This window comes from Diadema antillarum, unplaced genomic scaffold, assembly GCF_040938485.1.
Source record: "Diadema antillarum isolate AM-2024a unplaced genomic scaffold, OU_Dant_1.0 seq00000103_RagTag, whole genome shotgun sequence".
Taxonomy (NCBI): domain Eukaryota; kingdom Metazoa; phylum Echinodermata; class Echinoidea; order Diadematoida; family Diadematidae; genus Diadema; species Diadema antillarum.
This window is the reverse complement of record NW_027271190.1, coordinates 1,803,409-1,827,474: the sequence shown is the minus strand read 5'-3', so window position 1 is coordinate 1,827,474 and position 24,066 is coordinate 1,803,409. Positions and strand designations below refer to the sequence as shown.

Genomic DNA, 24,066 nt, shown 5'->3' with positions numbered 1-24,066 from the left:
AGCGATGAAGGGGTAATGTTTTATAGGACTGGTATGGATTATGTACAGACATTGATCATGTAGATTTGTAAAGCTTTTGTATGTATGTGTGTACATAGGTATGTAGGTTTTTTGTTGACCCCTGGTACATAGGTGTGTAGGTCTTTTGTTGACCCCTTAACAATAATTTATTTCATTATTTAATAATTACTGCTGTGACGAGTATACGCACGCATGCAGTTAATGGGTATATTTTGTATTGTGTACTGTACATACATATTGGTTTTGCTGACCCATTATCAAAAAATGATTTTATAATTATTGCGGGGATGATTATATTTGTGAAGCAGTTACTGAGTGTTGTATAGTAGAATAACCAGAAATTGACACAATGACAGTCCTAAGAATTATTTTGTGATATTTTGACATATGTTTGGAATGTCACGCAGCAAGCAACAACAACTAGATGTTGAATTGTAATCAAGGATGGATGATGGAATCGAAATAAAATATTGTTTGAAAAAAATTATCATTGTTCATTCAGCAGCTCAGCTATTAAGCTAATTACTTTAATCGGACCTCAGCATGGTCAGTGTAAAATGTAGCAAGCAGAATCTAGATGTAACAGGAGCGACATTTTGTATGGAAAGTCGAGGGAAACCACGAGTCGCAAACTACGCCTGTCAGAATGAACATGCAACTATGAGGTAGTTTTCGATAAGGAAGAACGTATACCTGGCATGGTTTTAATGAGTTTTCTCATAGGCGTTGTCCTCTCGCCCGTCTCCTGGTCTGAGCTGCAGACGGACATCACCTCCTGCCATTTGTCGTGGCTAATCAGCAGGTTGGCAATGTCCCTGGTCCATGACAATAAGGGAGAAATTAAAAATACGATTTCAACGATGCTAATGATAATGGTGCCTTAAATAACAACGATCGTGATAGAAAGAATTACCACGATAATCATCTTAAAACTTTCACACATTCAATGGTTGATATACTCAAGGGAAAAAAAAAACAGCAATCACTGATACCAATTTCCTGTTATTATCCCCTCACATGTCCCTTTGTTCACCGTGGGTATGATGAACCTGTATGTTCTTAGTAGAGTCGGTCGGGGCGACCATTAGTATGACTGCTCTGAACTAGTCGAGGCCCTAGCATTACCAAAGTATCTATCTAAACCTTTGTTTGCTAACAAAACTATAGTTAGATCTACAAGACTATTATCAGGTATAATATCTTTCTTTCATCTAAGACTATTATCATACATAAGTATGATGAGTTATAGATAGCATAACACACTTTCCGAAAATCAAGAACAAGAATGTAATCTTATGAGCTGTTCAAATATTAAAACCAAATTGCTCAGCAAAGCTTGAGTAGATAAAATAATAATAATAGTGGCCTCTTATAAAGCGCTGAAGTCAATCAATAATGATTTTTGACAATCGAAATGGCTATATTAGTATGAGTCCAGGGCCCCGTTTAATCAAAAGATATAATCGATTGTAAATTCCCTCACAACACAGGCTGCCATAGACTTATGATAGAAATCAATAACTAATCATAACTCTTCATAAAACAGGGCCCAGGCAAGTCAGCCTACGTTTCATTACAAAGAGGATATGCCACATTAGACAGCGATTGCATGGTCCAAGTTAGATTGATATTTGTTACATTTGATCAAATATCATTGCTTTTCCTACACATACTCATGCCCGTTGTCGATGGCGTGGTCGAGGCAGTTCAGACCATGTTTGTCTCGGAGAAGAATGTCGGCATTTTCGCTGTAGACGAGGAGTTTGACCATGTCGGTGTGACCGTTTTTACACGCGAGATGAAGAGGTGTCATCTATGAAAAATATTGTAGTTCTTAGCACGTAATCATGTTCACATCAACAATTAACATATGATTTCAATTTCTTGATTATGATGATGACACTTTTGAATGTACATTTTTTCATAATATACATGATATAACACGACGATTTTACACCCTCAATTAAACAGAAAATGTAAATACAATCGCCTCAGGATACCATTAGCGAAACACGAACGATTTTTTTAAATCAATTTCCAAAATCTCTCCTTTGTCACAGTTTTGGTAAACTGAAGTTGACCTTTTCCCTGTTCCCTGAGTTCAAGGTATTCGTTAGTAAACGTCGTCAATTTTGTGCAAATTCTAATAATTCTAATTCATAATGAAATCTGAAATTATTTAATTGATAATATAGTCGAGTGTCCCCACTTCTCTCACCCCCCCCCCCCCAAAAAAAAGAGAGAAAAGAATAAGGAGGAGACAGGAAGAGTAAAATACCTTTAACATGTCGTCAGCGTTGATGTTAGCTTTTGACTTTAGGAGCAGAGTTACTGTACGGATCCAGCCGTTGGCGGCAGCATAGTGAAGAGGTGTTCGTTCGTTTCCACTCTCAAAATTCCTGCAGTGAAAGTTAGAATCGTGTGTAAAAACACCTGAAGCTGCAAAAGAAGTCGGATATCATCATGATATTGACTATTATTGGTAGAAGTTGCCTCCAATCCATTTTATCAGGCCGAACTTCGAGGTGGGTGTAATCGAGCATGTACGAAATGGTAAACAGTTAATGATGCAAATAGACTATGTCATAGATTCAGTGTGTAAGATCTTGAATCGCCACAACCCCATCTGTCAATTGAAGTTATAGTCATCTCATCTCACGATTAAAATAATGAAAAAAAAGATGACCTCATGTTCCATCAGATGCAAATCCTTGCTAAATTTAAGTTCCTCATGTTTTCTTGAAATCAGTAAATAACAATCCCGATTCGATCAAACTTGAAAGGTTAACTTTGACTACTCCCGAGGAAAATAGACATAAAATGAATCAGAACCCCGTTTCAATAACAAGGTACGGTAGTTGTTATAAGGTACTGAAATCATCGCATCTGACTGGCTGAAAGTGAATTTGTCAAACAAATGTGTCAGTTCTATAACTGACAACAACTTATATGAAACGGGAATGGCAGCGTTTTTTGTTCTGTTCCTTGTTTCGAGGCTTGTATGACATTGGCATCTTGCATCTTGTCACTCACTCGTCGTTCACTCTGGCCTTTGCCTTGATGAGCTCCTGGACCGTGATGTCGTGCCCGGCTTCTGCGGCGTGATGGAGCGGAGTGTTGCCGTCATCGTCGCATTCATCGACCACCTCCCGTTTCCATCGAATGAGAGCTGTCACGGTTCTGCAGCGGAGAACGGGGAAAGAAGAATGAGGGAGGAAAAAGTGGGAAATTAGGGGTGAAGGTGATAGGCGGAGTTAGAGACACAGGAGACAGAGGAAAGACATAGAAACGGAGAGTGATGTTTAGGAGAGGGGGAGAGATGGAGTGAGAGATGGGAATATATAATTTATGTAGGAGAATAAAAGGTGATGTCCCCATTAGATGATGTATAGGCGATTATACGTTAAAACTGTAACGCCTCCCTTAGGACGAGTAACGAGCATTTATTTATTTTTTCTTTTCATTTCATGTATTGGTTTCTGCAACTTTTTCATGGACGAAATCTCAGAAAGAAAATACATTTCCAAAATACGAAACTAAACATGCAAAATTTGATCTGTGTTTACTTTCTTAATACATGAGGCGTAGGTGCATGTACATGAGGGGCTAGAAACGGGGGAGGGGGAGGGCGGAAGGAGGTTGCTTGATAATAAAGTGAGTTTTAAAGCTTTTATACTATGCTTAGGGTAAAATGTATTCAATTCGTTACATATTGATTTTATTCATAGGCTAAAGTATGATATTTTTTATTTTATTTTAAAGAAGTTAGGAGGCTTAAATGCCTGAGGAAATTCTGCAAGGAGTTCAATTTGCCGGAACCGTGAAGTCTGAGGACTGTTGATGCGCTAGCAATATCCTGTGATGATTGAAGTGGATATTGTTGCATGTATGTGTTGGGTGTATATGCAAGTGATCTTTGAGTGACGAAAAATTGTAAAATGCTGAGGGAAGCATTTTTTAATGATAATAAACATAGCATAACTTCTGCTGTTTTAGTGAGTACTTATGATAATATACATTTGGTAGTAAATTTGATTCCAGTTGGACTCACTCAGTGTGTCCGTTCTTCGATGCGCCTTGGATGAACTTTGTGATGTCGTCATCGCTCATGCCATGTAGTTTGCGGCCTTGGTGAAGAAGTAGCTAAATCAAAGAGAGAAAAACGAATGCAAAGCATCTACGATTAAAGTTTTTGCCCTTTACTGCCAGAATTCGTGGAACTTTACGTATTCCAAGCGATCGAGGTAATAAAAGTATCCCAATGAAGGTCATATGCCTTATATATATATCTTTTGCTGATCAGATGGATATCCTATCAATTTCTCTTCGAAGTGGCACAGAATAAAATAATAAACAAATAAGAATCCCTAAAATTGTGCAATACTCATCTAGTAGAGGGCAAATCTAAATGAAGAAAACGGAAGGAGAGTGGACTGGTGGAAAAGAAAAGAGAAAAGGAAGGCGTGATAGCAAGAGAAAAGGAGGACGGGGACAAGGGAAAAGGAAGAAAACACGGGAAAGGAAAGAAAAGGAATGTAAACAAGAACAAAGAAAAAAGACTTGAAATGAAGAGGCATGAGAAGAAGAAGATGTGCACGATGAAACAGAGGCAACTGTAAAGATATAGGAAAAAGAATGGGTAGAGGGGAAGTATCAGGAAAGGCACCATTGATTTGGTGAGAAAAAGTAACGAAGAAATACAATTGAGGTATTACTAAGCTAGAAAAGCACGACAGATAACACGCGACCTACCTGCAAAGTATCGGCCTTGTTCTCTTCTGCCGCCCACTTGAGTAGCTCGGCGGCGGCGTCCTGGTTGTCTTTGGCGTTCGTGCTCGTGTCCAGGTTGCGCTGGTAATCGAGCAGGGCGATAATGGTGTCAAAGCTTTTGGAGTTGGCCGCCGTCTGGAGAGGTGTCAGACCCTCGTCGTCTAGGCTCATGATTGCCCCCCTGAGAGAAAGAGAGAGAAGAAAAAAAAATTCAAGTTACGTAATGTGTTCAAATTTTTCATAGTTCAAACGATTTTGCAATATTTGAAAGAATAAATGCAATACGTCCAAAAAAATACAATCGATTTTCGCATTGATAACTTTCAAAATGATTGATTCGTCTAAATGCTATTTCAGGGAACGAAACTTCTTTCCAACATTTTGCAGTAAACCCCAGTCAATTCGGTTAAGTGGTAAAAGAGAATTATGGATTGTTGTAAAGCATGTCATGGGCCTGTTTCTTCCAAGTTCAGCACTCGGATGCTCTTGGAACTGTGAACACAATGGACAGAACTTGGAGGGAAGGGATTCCCGACTCGCTCTACAAAGATCCTCATTCCTCTTCGACCACTGAAGCAAATCGGATGGTGTTTTGTGTAGGATGTGGGTAATAAGTTACATTGTCATACCCTGAAATTGTATTTGGATTGACGCACTATTTTCATAGTTATTGTTACGGACGGTCTCGTTGTAATTTTTTAAGACTTACGGTAGAAGAAAGTAAGCTTTGTTTTGCTGAAGAATGATGGACAGCATAAATCTTTCACACCTTTGGGCGGATATTCGACACTTACTTTTCGATCAAATATTCAGCAACTTGTTGATGGTTGTTTGCGCAGGCAAAATGCAGTGGGGATAGATAGTCCCAGTTTTGGACGTTAATTTTCGCGCCCTTTTCACACAACATCTTGACCATTTCCAGACGGCCGACAATACAGGCTTCGTGGAGGGGAGTGTTGTCGTTTTCGCCGCCGTAGTTGAGCACATCTTCGTCATCGTCATCGGAATCGTCATCGTCCTTTTCTTCATTGTCTATTTCGTCACGCTGCCCAGTTCCCACTGTACAAAAAAAAAAAGACTAACAGTTCTATTTTTTTTTTTTGCTTTAGCTTTAGGAAAACATACATCGAAGCACACTCCATACGCGCATGTGCACACGCACAGATATATTATTTAACAGATGTAATTATACCTATTACATTTCATTAATCTTAATTGAAATGATACTAAAGCGTCTTTCGGTCATGTCTCCGCCTGCTCTATATAGCATTAGATCAATAAGATCACATATTATTCCTAAGCAATACCGGATGCAATGCATGAGTGAAGATGTCTGCACTGCCAGTATAAGGAAGAGAGAGGGAGATCAGATTTTTTTATATTTATTCTTTAACATTTCATGTTTCACTAAATTAAATCGCTGTTTATTTTTTGTTTCTTCTGTCACTTAAGCTATTTTTGTAACATTGATTCGCTTTGTGCATATATTTCCCTTATTGGTTTATTATGCTTTTTTTTTCAAAGTATCCCTTTCGGTTATCCAACAGCCTTACAACGTAATCCACTGAACAATATTTATTACAAACAACATAAAAACATGATAATGAAAGACACATACACGTAATCAAAAATCAAAAAACGTAAACAAAAAACAAAAATAGGCCTTAATACAATCATTATAATTTTTCCCGGTGGGGAGGCAATAATAATTACTCACAGAGACATTATTTTCTATTCATATTCCAAAAAAAAAAATGGCAGCAGTAACCACTGCATTTCAATTCAGAAAGAAGGAAATGAAAGGAAGAAAAAGACCAAGGCCCTGTGCCTAGTCTGTCGACCTCACCGTGTTCCAGAGCGAGTTGGACCAGGTCTTTGTGGCCATATCTCACCGCCTCGTGAATCGGCGCCACAACGTTCTGGTTGGTTTCTACCAGCAGCTGGGGGTGAAAGATAGCATGACATTTTTCTGCTTGCAGTTATCCATGTAATACAACAGTAGTAACCATTCTATTAATATGTTTCATACTTTAGATGTAATATACACAATGATAAATACATACATGCATAACATATATCATATGAAAGAGATAGGGATGAATGGAGAGGAAGAGATGAAGAATTAATGACAATCTCACCTCGGACAAGCATTTCTCCTGCTTCCCCTTCTCGATGATTCTGCGGGCGACCTTTTTGTTGCCCTCCCTGAAGGCGAAATGGAGTGGGGTATCGAAGTTGTCGTCCCACACGTTCAGATTGGCGCCTTTGTTGATGAGCATGAGTGCGACGTCCGTCTTCCCGTAGAAGCAGGCGGCAAGGAGGGCCGTAATGCCGCGTTGGTCCACGCACTATGATGGTGCACCATGAGCCAGGTCGTGTGTCGAACACGTTGCAAAGTAAAAGTAAAGCTTAAGTGATAACAGGATTACAAGACAGTTATTTTTTACGGCTTTAGCAGAGACAACGAGAGTGCTATATTTGTTGACACAAAGGCTGCTGTGGTGGTATTCGTAATGGCAGCATTTACACGGTCAAAACAACGTTTGACATTGATGGTGAACGCCTGAGCTTAAGAAAATTCTGAAGTAATGATGGCATTTCCGAACAGCTATTGTCTTTTCCTATATCAAGGGCCATGGGAATGTTAGCTATCGACACAAATGCTGGACATGTGGTTGCATTCTGATAGCAGCATTCAGTCAAATCAATGCTTATAATTGTTAGGGCCTACGTTGTACACATCAAAGCTAATGTTTTATTCCTTTTTGATGTTACAGGAGAAAAAAAAGTTATCAGCAAGGTTAGGGCCTACATACCTCAATATCTATAGCTTCACTCTCTAGCAGATGACTCGCCGTTTCGGAGTTCCCGAGCGAAGCGGCTATATAAAGTGGAGTGCGCCCTCTGTTGTCTTGGGCATTTACTTCTGCCCCACCGTTCACGAGGATCCTCGTAACGCTGTCGCTTGGCGCTTTTGACATCCTCCGCTTTGCCCCTTCTGGAAGCTTTGAGAGCCTCTTCCCGACTTCAGACTGCGAAGAGGAACGATTTTGTTTCCATAATAAAGATTCGAAGTATACTTCCGGGCCTTACATCATACGAATCATAGCTATCATCACTATTCGTATCATTAATACATCACTGGTAAAAAAACAAACAACAACAACAAACCAACAACAACAAAACAACAACAACAAAACAAGAAAGCACACACGCACAAACGCGCGCACACACACACACGCACACACACACACAAAACTGAATTTGAATATTTTTATTCCTGTTCGTTGTTCGTTTATTATGTTTTTCTTTTCGTGAAGAATAAGCATGTATCGATGGTCCATCACTATTATATTTTCGTTTCCTTTTCGTGAACAACTTCACTGCTCGCTTGCGAACAGCACAATAAGTCATTATGTGCCTTTTCGCGTCGTAATGGGAATGAAACCATGAGAGGAAATTCCTTAACGGACCAGAACGTCACACCCGTCAAAGACGTTGTGTGAATTGTAAAAAGAAATTATGGTTATTCTATAATATGTTTACTATTATGATAACTATAATATTGCAATTCGATGAGCCGCCTATTAGAATTTATACATTCAGAATGAAAAGGTACAGACTCAAAATGATAACTATGGGATGTGTTTCAAAATATAACCTAAAAACAAAATGATTCAAACGAATATGTAGCTCGTACAGATCCCCCTTTAAGATTACCTTGGTTTGGTCTTTCTCCTTTCTGGCTGCTGCGGCGAAATGAAGCGGTCGTCTAGAAGCCTCGCCGATGTCATTCACGTCTAAATTTTACGAAATCATTGTTAGGATGAGTTCACTAGGTTGGCAAACAAAATCAATATTGTCATGACAAGTCAAGATATCATTGAGTAATGACCGTTCATTTATAAAGACATACAGAACACGGGATCGGAACGTACAGAGGTACAATGTACTAGTTATGCTGCTACTTTTATGACAACACAAAAACAAAGTTGTGGAAATAGGAGGACTGCTGTAACAGAAGGACTTAGAATTGGGACTTACATAGGTTTAAATCTTTTGCCATATACTAATTTATGGAATGTGTAATCTTCAGTTTAAAAGAAAATATTGGTAAAAGTATGCGTAAAAGTGTAAGATACACTGCAAAAAGTCCGGTGTTAAATAGTGAACACCGAGCTGGTGTTAAATTTTCGGTGCTCATTTATGGTGTTGAATTAACACCTCCGGGTGTCATTTCCAAATTTGAAACTGTTTTTTGAAGAGTTTCTTAGTAACTGCACTTCTTGCTGATTTTTAATTTAAACAAGACGATCATGAATTTTACATTAAAATACTAAATTTTTTGAAAAAATGTGAAAATAAATTTACACCAAAGTAACACCAGCGGGTGTGGTCTCTTATTGAAGCTGGACGGGTGTTAAACCATTGATATTAACACCAACAAATATAAAATCAATACCATGTGGTGTCATTTTTGAATTAACACCAGTACAGAGTCAAAATAACACCAGGTACAGTGTCAAATTAACACCACGAAGTGTCAGGTGAACACTTTTCAACACCATCACAGTGCATTTTCTACACCTGTGGGTGTGGTCCTCTATTGAAGTTTGATCGGTGTTAGATTTAACACCCGTGGTGTTAAATCTAACACCGATGTTTTTACAGTGTACAGTTCAAGAAAAAGTCCAGATATTGTTTTTGCTCATCATTGCCCCAGGAGAAAGGCTTATGTTAACTTTGACACACGCTATGTAGACATCATTCGTTATCTACAGAATGTAATTTTAAGAAAATGATAAGTGTATGAAGAAATGCCAATAACCTCAAGCTAAAAGTTAAACGGTTCGCTCCACCTCTAAATTGGAATTGACAGACTGAGTACAAATCTGACAGACAGAATCGGGACAGAAGAAGAGTCAGCCTGATCTTAGAGTGCTATTTCTTTTTAAACGCATCTCTGGACTCCACTTTATCTGTAGGCCCTAATTATGTATTCAAGACAAAGACTAGAAGGACATTGTTAGATTCATTAAAGTTGCACAAAGTGAAATAAAAAGCACAATCATTGCACGCTGGTCAGAGAAATGTGTAACACATCTGAAAGTCAGAAATATTATTTGGTAACTATATATAAGAATTTCTAAGACTCTTTGACAGAGACAAACAACAACCTACAGACGAATAACAAAAAATCTAGAGAAAAAAGAATATAATACTACTCATTGTGAATTATTATTGTTATTATGATTATTATAATGATTATTATTATTATTACCATTGGAATACTAGCAATGAACGAGAGCATAGAAAGATGGGACATAAAAATACCTGCTCCCCGGTTAACCAGAAGCCTGACCATCTCCACGTTATCACTTTGAGCGGCATAATGGAGGGCGCTATAGTTTTTTCCGTCGTGTTCATTGATCTCGTTGTTGACATCATCGTCGTCGAGTTCATTTAGCAGGGTCCGGAGGTTTTCTAGCTGTCCAGAGCGGGCAATCTGCGGGTAGGACAATGATGGTGCAATCAGCGAGTGCTAGGGTTTCAAGTGCAACTCTTTATGGAGTATAGACATGGTAGAAAGCCTATCTTATACATGTACCATTAGTGACCGCGCATCACAAAACGAACAAAAAGTCACACACACTGATTTTCTGTGAGGACTGACAATAGGTGGAAAGGCTCCATTTCGTTAATCTTGACTTTTTTATATTTTCTGAAAGAGCAAGTCTTCTTCTACATTATGCTTAAATTTGGTAGCATGAAATGAACAGAAAAGTGTGATTTTTAGCAGTTTATCTCGAACATTTTTTTTTTATAGAATAGAGTGATTAGATGTGTCTTTAGAGTCCCCCTTTCATTTCTTAATAAAACCCTGTACACACTCATCACCATCAACTCTAATAACTTTAGAAAGCATAATGCTCCTGATTTGAAAGTTGACATTTATCATGGACAGAATGTGTTAATAGAACGTGCGCAATTAAAGCTTAATCTGATAATCCCTTCATTGTGGTTAAACCGGTAGTTTTCATCCTGCTTTTTTGTCCCATTCATTGCACAGGTAGCACGGCTTGGTGAAGATTAAACGCTTGAATTGACACTGTGCTTCAGAGCCTCTTTTCTCAGTTCACACTTTTCTTGAATGTGTGCTTTCTTTCCAATATCAAGATAGGTTAGGAGAGTAGATATGATTCGAGTTATACATCATTTTAAAGCTTGAAGTCTGCTCTTTCTGAATAATGCTCTTAACTAGAAATCCATTTCTGGCGACTTTTTGTTTGTTTTGTGGTGCAGGGTCATAGGTTCCTTTTGATATATGCCTACCTCTCACCATTGGGATTACCATTCAATTCAGGGGGAGATGCAGGAATTCCATAGAGGGGGGAGGGGCGCCTTTACAAAATTAAAGGGGGTCGCAGCCCCCCCCCCCCCATTTTATTTTTGTTTGTTGTTGTTTTAGCAAAAATAAAGGAGGCTCGCGCCCGGTGAGCTCCCCGGGATCCGCCACTGCAAGTACCATTATCATGATTATAGAACGGGTGGAGAGAATCCTGCAATATCATTGGTCGAGAGCAATGCATCAACTTTTATTGATTTGTTCTAGCTTTCAATACACCATTTTTCTGTTGAAGTGGAAAAACCTATCATTGACCTCCCTTTCACACTCCAGTTGCCAGTGGGATCATCACATCACATCACTTCAATTTTATACATGTAAATTTCCTGTCTCGGAGATATTCGTACGGAAACAAGCATACCGTTGGCACACCTTTCAATTACCATTTTGTCTTTGGGACTTACACTGGACGTAATCATTATATTATACTTTCAGCCATGAAATTTACTGGTCCTAATACCTTTAACAATGTTTAAGGAAGCAAATTACCATTGACCTGACATTTCACTTACTAAAGTCTGGGAGGTGTACCCTCCCTGCTAAAGGCCATTAATTCCGACTAAGTGACTGTACCACTTATTTACCCTTTTTTTCTTAATACACAAGTCCTTTCAATTTCCACTTTTGATATTTTGACCTACCTACCAATCACCACTAGCCAATGGCACGAGATACCATTCTACATCATCAATTTGCTGTAAATTTTGTTTATACATGTATGTTTTATTGCAAGGGTGAAGCTCGTGTCTCGTTTAGGGTAAAAAGGCGACAACGCACCTTGGCGAGCTTTACGTCGCCTTGTCATTGTGCGGTCCGTGTCATACGAAGCGCTGAATGTTCAGCAACTGCACCTCATCAAGTCAATGAATTACATTTAGTTGAAACAAATCATCTGTAGTTTGTTTCCTTGTTTGTTTTTTGATATGCAACAACCGGCAGAAATGGGATAAATTTGGACAAAATTATCTTGCCTCATCTCCATTATTGAGCTTCTCAAATGTTCACCCTTTGAGGGTTGCACTATGAATTGTTTTGAAAATTAAAAATGTTGTGCATAGGCCTACATAACGAATGAGCTATCTAAATACTATAAAACAATATCCCCTGGGTGCATGAGTGATAAATGTTTGTGGTGTATATATATTTTCCTCAGTATTGACATCGATCTAAAGATGCCTTTCAAAACATGCATCCTTTCTTTGTTTCATCACATGAATCATAACATACTGTTCCGTTTGAGTGTTATTTTAAATGTTAATGTCTATCATGTCTATTTCAGCCTTTAAGGGGGGGGGGGTCGGTATGCCTAAAAATAGCTGATCTATGAATCGATATAGTTATACAACATAATTATTGCAAAAGCTATTGAATAGTCTTTTCTTCTTATTTTGAAAGCCACCCAGTTATGCTCGGCACAAGTTACAGTGTTTTAAACAGAACAGGTCTCGGCCCCTATAGATATAATAAACATGTAACTACGGTGGAGCACTGTTTCCAGTGCCGAGGATTTCTACACACGCAAAGTTTACACTAAAGTGTATATTGACTTTCACCAGTGGCCAAACTTATACCCTGTGTACAATGATTGTATCCGTCGCTGCATTGTGAATCAAGGGCGTCAAAAACTTTGTCCTTTCGTGTGCAACGAATGACAATACCAGGTATGCAACGGATGACACAGTTCCGTTTTCATTCTCTCTCATTCCCTCAAACCAAACGATATCCGATAGTGAGACACACGATTGTGTAGTGCGATAAACAAAAACTCTATTCGCGGTTGAATTATTGTATTCGGTTATGTACAGTATGTATATCAAGAGCCCCCCCCCCCCCCCCCCCATCAACGCCTGTTCACGTGTAGGCTACATGCATGTACACACTTTTTTTTTTTTCAGTGATCTTTTTATTAATTCCATTTCCTTTGAGAATATAACAATTCAAAAAAAAATTACACACATTCTACATAACATCTGTCATAAATCATGTAGATATTCCTACAGTTATGAGACATAATCCATAATCCATAAAACCTTGTTTGTTTTTTTATTATGCAACAACCGGCAGAAATGGGATAAATTTGGACAAAATTGTCTTGCCTCATCTCCATTATTGAGCTTTTCAAATGTTCACCCTTTGAGGGTTGCACTATGAATTGTTTTGAAAATTAAAAATGTTGTGCATAGGACTACATAACGAATGAGCTATCTAAATACTATTATGATATACAGGACAATATCCCCTGGGCAGTGCCGTATATTAAGAGAGTCTGGCCAACTCGGTTTTCGGCTTACGTGTTTTGAAGCCTGTGATTGGTCAAAAGCTGGTCCCGTGATCTACAGGCGCCATGTCGTTACCAAAGTCAGTCACGCGGGCGCAAGCAGAGCTCATACGCAGTGCCCATTGTTCATCCTGCGCAGCTACGCGCTAATATTGCCTGCCTTTTGGGACATCCCCAATATCAGCCACGGTGCATGCAGTGGGGACAAACATTGCCGTTGTCCACTTATTGAAGTAGAAAGTATGAAATATATTTTGATAACTAGCTGCGATAAACTAAAGATTCGTCACGCCTTAATTCCTGTGCAGCATGGCGTTGCGCGAATCGACCTGGTTCAAGTGTAATGATGCACCGCTTTCCTTTACGAAGGAAAAAAAGTGGTTAATCAGAGTGCGACGGGAGAATTATATGATTTGTTTTCCTTGGATTCCTCGTGGTGTCTTTCAGACTATTCAGGTTTTGATTCACATTTGTATGTCACCGCCACAACATATAGTCGCCTGAGGCATTAAATTTTGGTTGTTCGTGTGTCCTTCCGTCTTTCGTCCTTCGTCCTTCATTCCATAATCAATTTTGTGGACACCGTTTGTAATGAAATTTGACATGAATGCATGTAATGAGTGAGCAAAGTTTTGTTTTAGCTCATAAACTCTTTCGTGTAAACACGCTCAAAGTGAACGGTCAAAACAGGGAGGTGGGAAGAGAAAATAATGTATATAATGGTTAAATTCTGAGAATATTACTATTTCCTCGATATCTACGTACAATTTCTGATGGTGAGTGCATGTATTTTCAGACGAAACGTACTGCCCGACCTTGATTCTCTTGTGATTTATCTATTCATTTTTTAAATCTTTTTTCTTTTTTTCTTTTTTTTTTTTGGGGGGGGGGATGGGGGCATGGGAAGGGATAAAGGTCAAGGACCAATGTCAGGTAAAATTCTACTATCTATCGTAGAAATATTATTACCCATGCAGTTCCTCCATACCTTGGAGATTACCCAATGCACCAACTTGAAATCAAACATTTATAGGCCCTATTTGCAAGCCATCATTACTACACAATGACGCGTAGGGAAAGATATTTAACGGTGGCCCAGTGGCCCGGGGCCACCAAAAACGCACGTCAGGCCACCGAAATTTCAGAAATGAAGATTTTGGTGGCCCGATCGACCCACTAAAAAAAGTCGAATGTTTGCCTTTACTTTTGGAAATGAACAGCATAATCGGCTCCGTAAGATGCTAAAATAAATGTCAGATGTTTGCTTTTATTTTTGGAAATGAATAACGGTAATATTCGACTCCGTATGATACTAAAATAAATGCCGAATGGTTGCTTATACTTTTGGATATTCAGCTCCGTACGGTGCTAAAACTAATGTCAGATATTTGATTTTGTGTTCGGAAATGAATAAGGATAACATTCGGCTTCGGAAGATGCTAAAATAAATGTCGGATATTTGCTTTGATGTTCGAAAATTAATAACAATAATATTCAACTCTGTACGATGATTAACCCTATTTAAACTGGGGGGGGGGGGGAGGGATCAAATTGATCCCCCCTCGACATTTCGCGCCACGATTCCGCAACGCGCAAAGATTTTGCCGCGTCGTTTCATGACTTTTTTCATTGAAATTAGATTATTTCGACTTCTGAACATTGAAATTAATCAATTCTAATGTAGATAAGCTTGAAAAAGTGCCTGCAACAAATTTTGGCAAAAGACAATAGAAAACAAAAGGTCGAAAAAACAACAAAATACATAAGAAATTAACAAAACAATAAACAAAAACAGAAGAAACTGATTTTGATTGCGCTATTTTTTTTACAAGAAAATTGTTTGATGTGTCTTGAGGAACTCTGACACAAGAATAGCAATCCTTCATTCGCTTTGATGGAGTTATAGGTGAAAATATGATTTCATGCAGAAATTTGCATAATTAATTTATTAAAAATATAAAATCAACATTTTTCTATTGTATGATCATGTAATCTTGTATCATAGTTGACATCCAGCTCTATGTTCAGGCGATCGCGCGATCGGCGGCCGAGATCTGAATGGGGGGCGGGGGGGGGGGGGCAATTTGACCCCCCCCCCCCCCCCAGCAAAAACTTGGTCTCAAATAGCCCAGTTAAAATATAGGGTTAAATAAATGTCGGATGTTTGCTTTTACTTTCGAAAGTATAAATAGCAATAACATTCGGCTCCGGAAGATGCCAAAATAAATGTCAAACGCTTGCTTTTACGTTTGGAAGTGAATAGCAGTAACATTCTGCTTCATATGATACTAAAATAAATGTCGGATGTTTGCTATTGTATTTCGAAATGAATAACAGTAACATTCGGCTAATTATTGATTCATTTCACTTTCGGAAGTGGACAGCAGTATACGTTGCCTCCGTACGATAATAGAATAAATGTCGGATGTTTGCTTTTAAATTTGGAAATGAACACGGTAATATTCTGCTCCGTACGATGCTAGAATAAATAACAGATTGTTGCTTTTACATTTGGAAATGATTAAGGGTATGAATCGGCTCAGTTAGATGATAAAATAAATAGCGGATGTTTGCTTTCATGTTGGGAAAAGAAATAAGGATAACATTCAGCTCCGTAAAATGCTAAAATGAATGCCGGTTGTTTGCTTTTATTTTTGAAAATGACTAACGGTAACATTCGGCTCCGTAAGGTGTTAAAATACTAGTAAATGTTGGATGATTGCCTTTACTATCAGAAATGAATAATGGTAACTTTCGGCTCTTTACAATCGGCTAAAAACAAATGTCGGATGTTTACAATAATGTCTGCAAATGCTCCCCGGCACTTTCTCATTTCAAACGTAAGTTTTGACCATCGCACCTGAATAGGCATCAACTTTGATTAAAGTCTATAAAGCCTATATATTTGCTAAATCTTAGAACTCAGAATAACGGTAAGATGATTGAATTTTCTAAACATGGGTTCCTGTATCACTTCAGCAATACTTAATTTTAAATTATGTTTCTATCTTAAGTAGGACCGATTTAGTTTTCTTATGTTTTTCATGATTTTTTTTCGGTCCACCAGATTTTACTTTTGGGCCACGAAAAAATAAAAGTCAGTTTACGACACGACATACTGTGGCTTCTTCTTTTATTTTTGCAGCGATAATTTATCATCATTATTAGTAGGGTACCTATTCAGGAATTATGTCCTTTAGACAGCTTCCTTATGTGCTTGAGTCTATTGGAATGTGTAAAAATGATTGATTGTTGGCTTTTGTTCCACATGGATGGAATGAAGAATGATTGTCCCTCCCACAACCTACAATATTTCTCTCTCTCTTTCTCAATAAAAAAGTCAAGCAACATAGTGATGTGCGCCTTTGGGACGCCTGCGTGTACACGCTAACCCCTAAGCGCACACGCTAAAACCATAAGCGCACTGTACGCTGGGTAACGACATGGCGTTCAATTTTTGAGTTGGCCAGACTCTCTTAATATACGGCACTGCCCCTGGGTGCATGAGTGATAAATGTTGGTGGTGTATATATATTTTCCTCAATATTGACATCGATCTAAAGATGCCTTTCAAAACATGCATCCTTTCTTTGTTTCATCTCATGAATCATAGCATACTGTTCCGTTTGAGTGTTATTTTAAATGTTAATGTCTATCATGTCTATTTCAGCCTTAAATTAAAGGGGGGGGTTCGGTATGCCTAAAAATAGCTGATTTATGAATCGATATAGTTATACAACATGATTATTGCAAAAGCTATTGAATAGTCTTTTCTTCTTATTTTGAAAGCCACCCAGTTATGCTCGGCACAAGTTACAGTGTTTTAAACAGAACAGGTCTCGGCCCCTATAGATATAATAAACATGTAACTACGGTGGAGCACTGTTTCCAGTGCCGAGGATTTCTACACACGCAAAGTTTACACTAAAGTGTATATTGACTTTCACCAGTGGCCAAACTTATACCCTGTGTACAATGATTGTATCCGTCGCTGCATTGTGAATCAAGGGCGTCAAAAACTTTGTCCTTTCGTGTGCAACGAATGACAATACCAGGTATGCAACGGATGACACAGTTCCGTTTTCATTCTCTCTCATTCCCTCAAACCAAACGATATCCGATAGTGAGACACACGATTGTGTAGTGCGATAAACAAAAACTCTATTCGCGGTTGAATTATTGTATTCGGTTATGTACAGTATGTATATCAAGAGCCCCCCCCCCCCCCATCAACGCCTGTTCACGTGTAGGCTACATGCATGTACACACACACACACACACACACACACACACACACACACACACACACACACACGTGCACAACCACACAAAGGGAACGCACATCAGCCGCATTGGCATCTGTCTTAAAACGTTGCATTTTCCCCAAAATTATAGACATTCGGACATCAAATTATTGCATTTATTAATGAATGGTTGATTTAAACGGAAACTTGATTCTGCAGCTTTTTCTGTCTTTACTTAGTTCAGAGAAGCAGCTTGTTTTTATGAGGATTTTCTATGAAGGGAAAGGGTGTGATGTAGAAATGTAATTAGCCTTGCAATAAGCATCTATACAATGTAGCCATAATGGGAGAACCATTCTCGACTAGCACTTGTGCTAACTTTTGGTTTCCCCTTTAACAACATTATCTTTTGTTTGTTTTTTTTTCCCAGGGGCCCGTTGCATAAAAGTTACTATTATGGTAACTTTGCCATCCAATGGTAACTTCCATGGAATTCTTGATTTTGATTGGCCGTTCAGTATTATTGCCATGGTAGTTACCATTGGATGGCAAAGTTACCATAATAGTAACTTTTATGCAACGGGCCCCAGAACCTTTGTCTATGCATATATGTCTATATTACATACTTATTCATTCTCTTCGCCTTTTCATTGATAAATGAATCTCAATGAAACTAAATCAATTATACCACATGTATTCTTATGTAAGATAAATACAAGTATGCCAAATATATGCTTGCATAGCTGTAAGAACCTTGTATATCATTGTATTCTCATAAAAGATTTTCATGTTATTGTATCTTACCCTATGTTATTATGTTATCATATTCACATGTATAGGCCTACATGTTGTTAATAAACTCAACGCACTCATAATGACTCGTTCTTTCATGACCTCTCGTAAAGGTTAAGTATTGGCATTTGTAATTGAAGAATACAAGATATCAACAAATCACAACTATTGAGTAAGCATGCAGGTGATTTTAAAGTGCACTGGAATAGTCTTTTGTCAAGACGTTGTTGTTTACACATACGCTCGCCAGTTGACGAGAGAATTATGGACAGAATTCCCCTTCATGCAGACTTGCTGCTAACAAGTGTCAATTTATACTATTAGTGAAGAACATACTCAGAACACTTAGAAGTGCGAATGAAAGCGCCTTGATTGAAGGTCAGATTTCAAAAAAAAAATGAAGAAAGAGAAATTTAGACTAAAGTTTAAATCTGGGGCATGAAATATGTATTTCGAACGCCGAAATGCACCTTTATCCTCATTATGAAGTCGTTTAGAGTAGACTCAAAGTTACGTGTAGGAGAGCCATATCCTTTGCGCTTAGTCACTGTACATCTTGTAACGATTAATTATAATGGAGAAATCGTGATGAAGTGCCCCGACATAGAAAATCTAATTTTATTTATTTATTTATTATTATTTTTTTTTGCAGCGAGACGAACAGCTCAGAGCAACTAAGTTGATGTTTGAGAGGCCCTGGTAGAGATAGGGGATTACTTAAAAATCAATAATAATGACAATAATACAAAAAATGACAGTAGCAATAATGATAATGATGATGCAAATTGAACTAGAAAGATTTCAAAAACACACTTCTTATTTGCACAGAATCAACTTTCCTTTGGCCAACCAAAAACTTGGTTGAAAGACTCACAGCATCAAAACTTTCTGACATAAGCACTTTGTAGGTAGCAATTCTATACTGCAACAGGTTATCACCAGTGGCATTTTAAAAACCTGTCAACTATAGAAAGCAGAACTCAGTCTTATCCAACTCGTATTCCTCCAGATTTTACTCGACTAACCAAAGTTAATGATCGATATTATAGATCCGTCCGACATTGATTTACTGTCTTTAAAGATTGGTTATTCCATTATATACGATGGGACAATCCTTTAATTCAATCATGCACCACTCTTCTTTCTTGCAAATTTGCCTTGAAAAGAAACCTAATATCAACAAACAAATCATGAATTGATATTGAGTAAAAATAACGAAATTTATTATGATGAAAAACTGCTTGCTTTCGGTATTGTAATATTCATAAAATGTTATAAGACTGAAAGCGTAACCACATGTTAACAGAGTAATTATCAAGAGCATTGGCGCTTGTAATAATGTGCTTGGTAATACCTTGTCGTCTTCTTAGTCTTTTCAAAGACCGTCACACTTTTATTTCTGATATTATATTGAGGGGAAAGAGCCGCAGCCTGTCACTGGGATTCACTATGTCATGCCCGTTTGACTGTGTGACGAACCTCTGCTCCCTTCACTTGCGATTACTCAGTATTACAGAGAAAGAGTCTTTGAAAAAGGCTACTCTCTCCTCTGCTGTTTATGGTTTAGCTAATGTTTAGATACCCATAACATCGCCGGTAAAATATGTACAAAAGTGAGCACGAAGCATATTCTACCTTCATTTTGTTTGAAAATATGCGAAATCGAATCTAATTTACCTTTTAACCTTGTTTGCTTTAAAAATATGCAGAAATCAAATCACATCAAACCAACAAGTAGCGGGAGAAGAATTACAATTTTATAAATCTTGTTTTTTATTCAATTTTAGATTATGTTATTGCTATCGTTGTTTAGTTTTTTCCTTTTTTTCTGGGGGAGGGGGTGTGGTAAACCTAGTCTAGACATATTAAGAATTTATCATTCCGAACCTATTGTGCGTCCATGCCCGAAGTTCACCTGTGAGCTATGACGTTTCTGGAGACATTATTGGCCATAGGTATAGGGTGTTAAAATCGAAAGATACATCATACGGGGAAAGGGTGTTCAGTAATACACGCAGGAAAAAGGAGCATTGTGCGAGCTGTTGTCATTCTAACTGTGTAACGTGCCTACGCATATTATAGCACGGAAGTATACTGTGTATAAAAAGGACAGGAATTTCTCTTCTTCTCCGCTTGGACGCATTTCGGATTTCAGTGAGGCCACTTTGGGAACTTGTAGCTAGCTGTGCTTGAGTGACCAGTGCCTAACAATATGGTGCTATCGTAAATAACGCCTCCACAACCATGACCTTCACTTCACAGGACGAAACGAACGTAAAGGAAGTTGCGGTATGAAAACCCTTATTATACGCCCTACGATACGCTGTTATTTTCGCATACAGATATTTTCGCGAATGAGAAGGTCATAGGCATTTTCGCGAGATGTTTTCGCGAATTGACACCGACGCTAACGTAAAAATGCACTATATTATGTGTATAGCATACCCATCAGGCATTCTGTGTGACTGACATATGTGTAGAGTAGCATGGCTAGCTCAGTTCATATTGCATTAACACTTTGTATCCGCTATAGGAGAGAGAACTATTAAAATGTTAAAAAAGTGTATCTATAGACACATACAAATTGATTACAAACGCTGACAGACTGATAGAAAGATAGATGAAAATAATTGAATGAGAGAAAGACAGAGAGGAAGAAGGAAAATGATTATAAATCGATCGATAGATAGATAGACACGGTAGATAGATAGAGAGATTGAAAGAAACAGTGCGCGAGTTGATATTTTGATAGATGAATAATAGACAGACAGATAGACAGGACGATTTGTAGATACGTATGGAAGCAGATAAATAAAAGAATAGATGGAAGATACTCCAAGCAGAAGGCAGTTTCTGGAGGTATGTCACTGCATGCAGAGAAGTGGATAGCTGTACTGTCACACTCTAGTCCCTATACTTCCTCATATCTTTTACAGACAAAATCTCCCTTTTTTCCGAACAAATTCCAGGGATTAATGTTCTCTATATAGGCCAGAAACGCAAAGCTGCTCAAAAATGTAAGCATCCTTCACTTCTGTTTGATTCTTTTCTTTTCTTTTCTTTTCTTTTTGTCCCACCTGACCGGGAGCTGACAATAAAGACATGCTGATTCTCTGTCGACCAAGAATTGGTTGTGTGCAAGCCATCCGCAGTTGCAGTGGCACACCCTTTTACATTATACCCATATCCCCCCCCCCCCAAAAAAAAAGAAATACAACGGGACTCTCCGCAATGATATCTTTGAAACATTGAATCAATCTAAATACAAATTCAAGGTATGCAACAATAACTCATTGCCCACATCTTACAGAAAACCTAATTCAATTTGCTTCAGTGGTCAAAGTGAAATGATGAATTTTGTAGAGGATGTCGGGAATCTCTTCCATCCAAGTTCTTTCCATTGTATTCACACACAAGATCATCGAAGTGCTAAACTTGGAAGAATCAGACTCATGAAATGCTTTACAACCTCCACATTTCTCTGTGATCGCTTTACCAAATCGAATGGGGCCTTCTGTAGAATAGAGCTAAAATGTTATATTTTAAGACACTGAAGGAGCATTTAGACAGGTATCATATTGGGTGTTATCAGTGCGAAAATGTGATTGTTTTTTTTTTGGGGGGGGCATACTGTAGAATGATCAGTAAGATTGGTGAATGTGCTGAAGAAAATACAGAAAAATGTAAAGAAACTAGCCTTAATACATTTTGTACATCGCTTTTAAAATAAGAAAAAAAATCTACAGCAAAATCCGGCGTATAATCATTCCAAAGAATAAAACGTGTGAAGATGTAATAATCTCTCAGTTTACCTGCACAATCGATTTTCGCGGTTTCGCCTTTTCTTTCTTCTTGACCGATTTCGCACGACTTGGCGTACTGTCTGCTTCCAAATCATCGCTCCAATCAGACAGATCGAAGTCAGAAAGATCGCTGTCCAGCCAGCTATCGTCCAAACTATCGTCCCAGCTATCGTAGTCGTCTGCACCCTGAGTCAGAGCAGATGTCGGTTGGGAAGCTACTTTCATTGACGCCGTCTTCCATTTCGTGGCGGCTGCCATTGCGATCTCGACGTTAAACCGATACTACTGTAGGCTTCGAAAGGAAATCAGCTGCGCATTTTATAGTGCAGGTCTAATAAAGAGAAGGGACCAAGTCCAGGTTAGCAGTTGTGTGTGTACCTGTCCGCCAGCGAGAGGAGCTTCTGCTCGAACAGGATTTGGAACACTTTCCGCATATCACCCAAGGCCTTTAATCGATACAGTCAGGCGAATTCAGCTGTGACGCACTTCCGAAATGCCGAATTCTCCACGTTTGGTGCACCACAAACGTGAGGCAAAGGGAGAATTGGAACTGTACTTGTTTGTTTTGTGCAGAGTACCAGAAACAATATGCTTGCTTGTCTGTTGTATAGTTTTTGTCTATCTAATTGTGAATTGCAAGTTTTATAGCCATCAGGCGTGTTTGTGGAGTTTGGGACGTGTTTGCTTTCCTGCGCCGAAAATTTTGTACTCTTTTAAGTTCGACATATCAATGTGGATTAGTGTGTGTCCAAGTTGTAAGATTGAATGCCAGTGTAATGAAGGACCTTTGCAAAAAGGTTCTTTAAAGTGACTGCAAGTGGCAAGTAAATGTTGTCTAACCTAGAAAGTAGAATTAAAACATTTTGTTTAAAAATCTCTCTGTGTGTGTGGTTGCTTGGATATCATCAAGGCATTTTTCCTTTTTTGTGTTTTCGTATTCATTGACTAATAAAACAGAAAATCCATATCAAGGTACGGTACATACAAAATATCTATTCTGAGAATCAACTCTTGCGAGGTTTATAAGGACATCCGTCGGCGTTGATAAGTATATCCTTTGATATAGGGGCTATGTTCAATGACGTCGTGATACGGATGCTATTAACGGCATGGTGTAGTTTCGTGTGAGATCTGGCCTCAGATTTCTAACTTTTTTGATGAGATAATTCTTCTTCTTCTCGAGTCACTACGCAGAATGGATTCTTCCAATCCAATTTTGGATGCACTGCCTGGTACAGGCGTTAGAGGTGCCAGATCTTCTTGTGTGTAATGCTCTGGTAGAAGCAGGGAGGTGGAAGAGAGAGGCTCTCTCTTCCACCTCCCTGGGTAGAAGTGGACAGACAAGGAGATGTTGCATAGTCTGCTCCTCTCCACACAGGCAGGTGGTGTCATCATTCTCACTATACCCCCACTTTGCGAGGTTAGATTTGCAGCGGCCGACAGCACTTCTTAGGCGATTGCAGCTGCGACCAGAAAGGCCATGCCTCACTGGCGCCTGGTGGTGTTAATAGTAGACACCGTATGCGGTGTATAATACATGGGTAAGGCGTTCAATCCACTCTAGGCGTTTTCACATCAGCCCGATGTTTCGAAATAGCGCGCTATTTTCTGACTTGGGAAATTAAAAAATATCTCGAGCTTGGATTTTTATCGGGCTGATGTGAAAACGCCTAATGATAGACGCTGCTTATCAGATAATGAGAAACCGACTTATAAAATGTGAAAGAGCACGTAATTTCAACAAAACAAAAT

At 38.6% G+C, this 24,066-nt stretch overlaps 1 protein-coding gene across 1 annotated transcript in view; it reads right to left on the bottom strand.

The window, feature by feature from the left end:
* Positions 1–22,675, bottom strand: part of LOC139726902 (uncharacterized) — a 34,250-nt gene extending 11,575 nt beyond the window's left edge. Inside the window, exons 1-13 of the mRNA XM_071637896.1 lie at positions 22,324–22,675; positions 10,126–10,297; positions 8,512–8,591; positions 7,608–7,778; positions 6,930–7,139; positions 6,638–6,731; positions 5,586–5,850; positions 4,774–4,972; positions 4,073–4,164; positions 3,055–3,201; positions 2,300–2,420; positions 1,695–1,834; positions 715–836 (exon numbers count right to left, since the gene is read on the bottom strand). Of these exons, the coding sequence (XP_071493997.1) occupies positions 715–836; positions 1,695–1,834; positions 2,300–2,420; positions 3,055–3,201; positions 4,073–4,164; positions 4,774–4,972; positions 5,586–5,850; positions 6,638–6,731; positions 6,930–7,139; positions 7,608–7,778; positions 8,512–8,591; positions 10,126–10,297; positions 22,324–22,572 (2,062 nt within the window). The 5' untranslated portion in view covers positions 22,573–22,675. The remainder of the gene's footprint in view (positions 1–714; positions 837–1,694; positions 1,835–2,299; positions 2,421–3,054; positions 3,202–4,072; positions 4,165–4,773; positions 4,973–5,585; positions 5,851–6,637; positions 6,732–6,929; positions 7,140–7,607; positions 7,779–8,511; positions 8,592–10,125; positions 10,298–22,323) is intronic.
* Between the last annotated feature and the right edge of the window lie 1,391 nt (positions 22,676–24,066).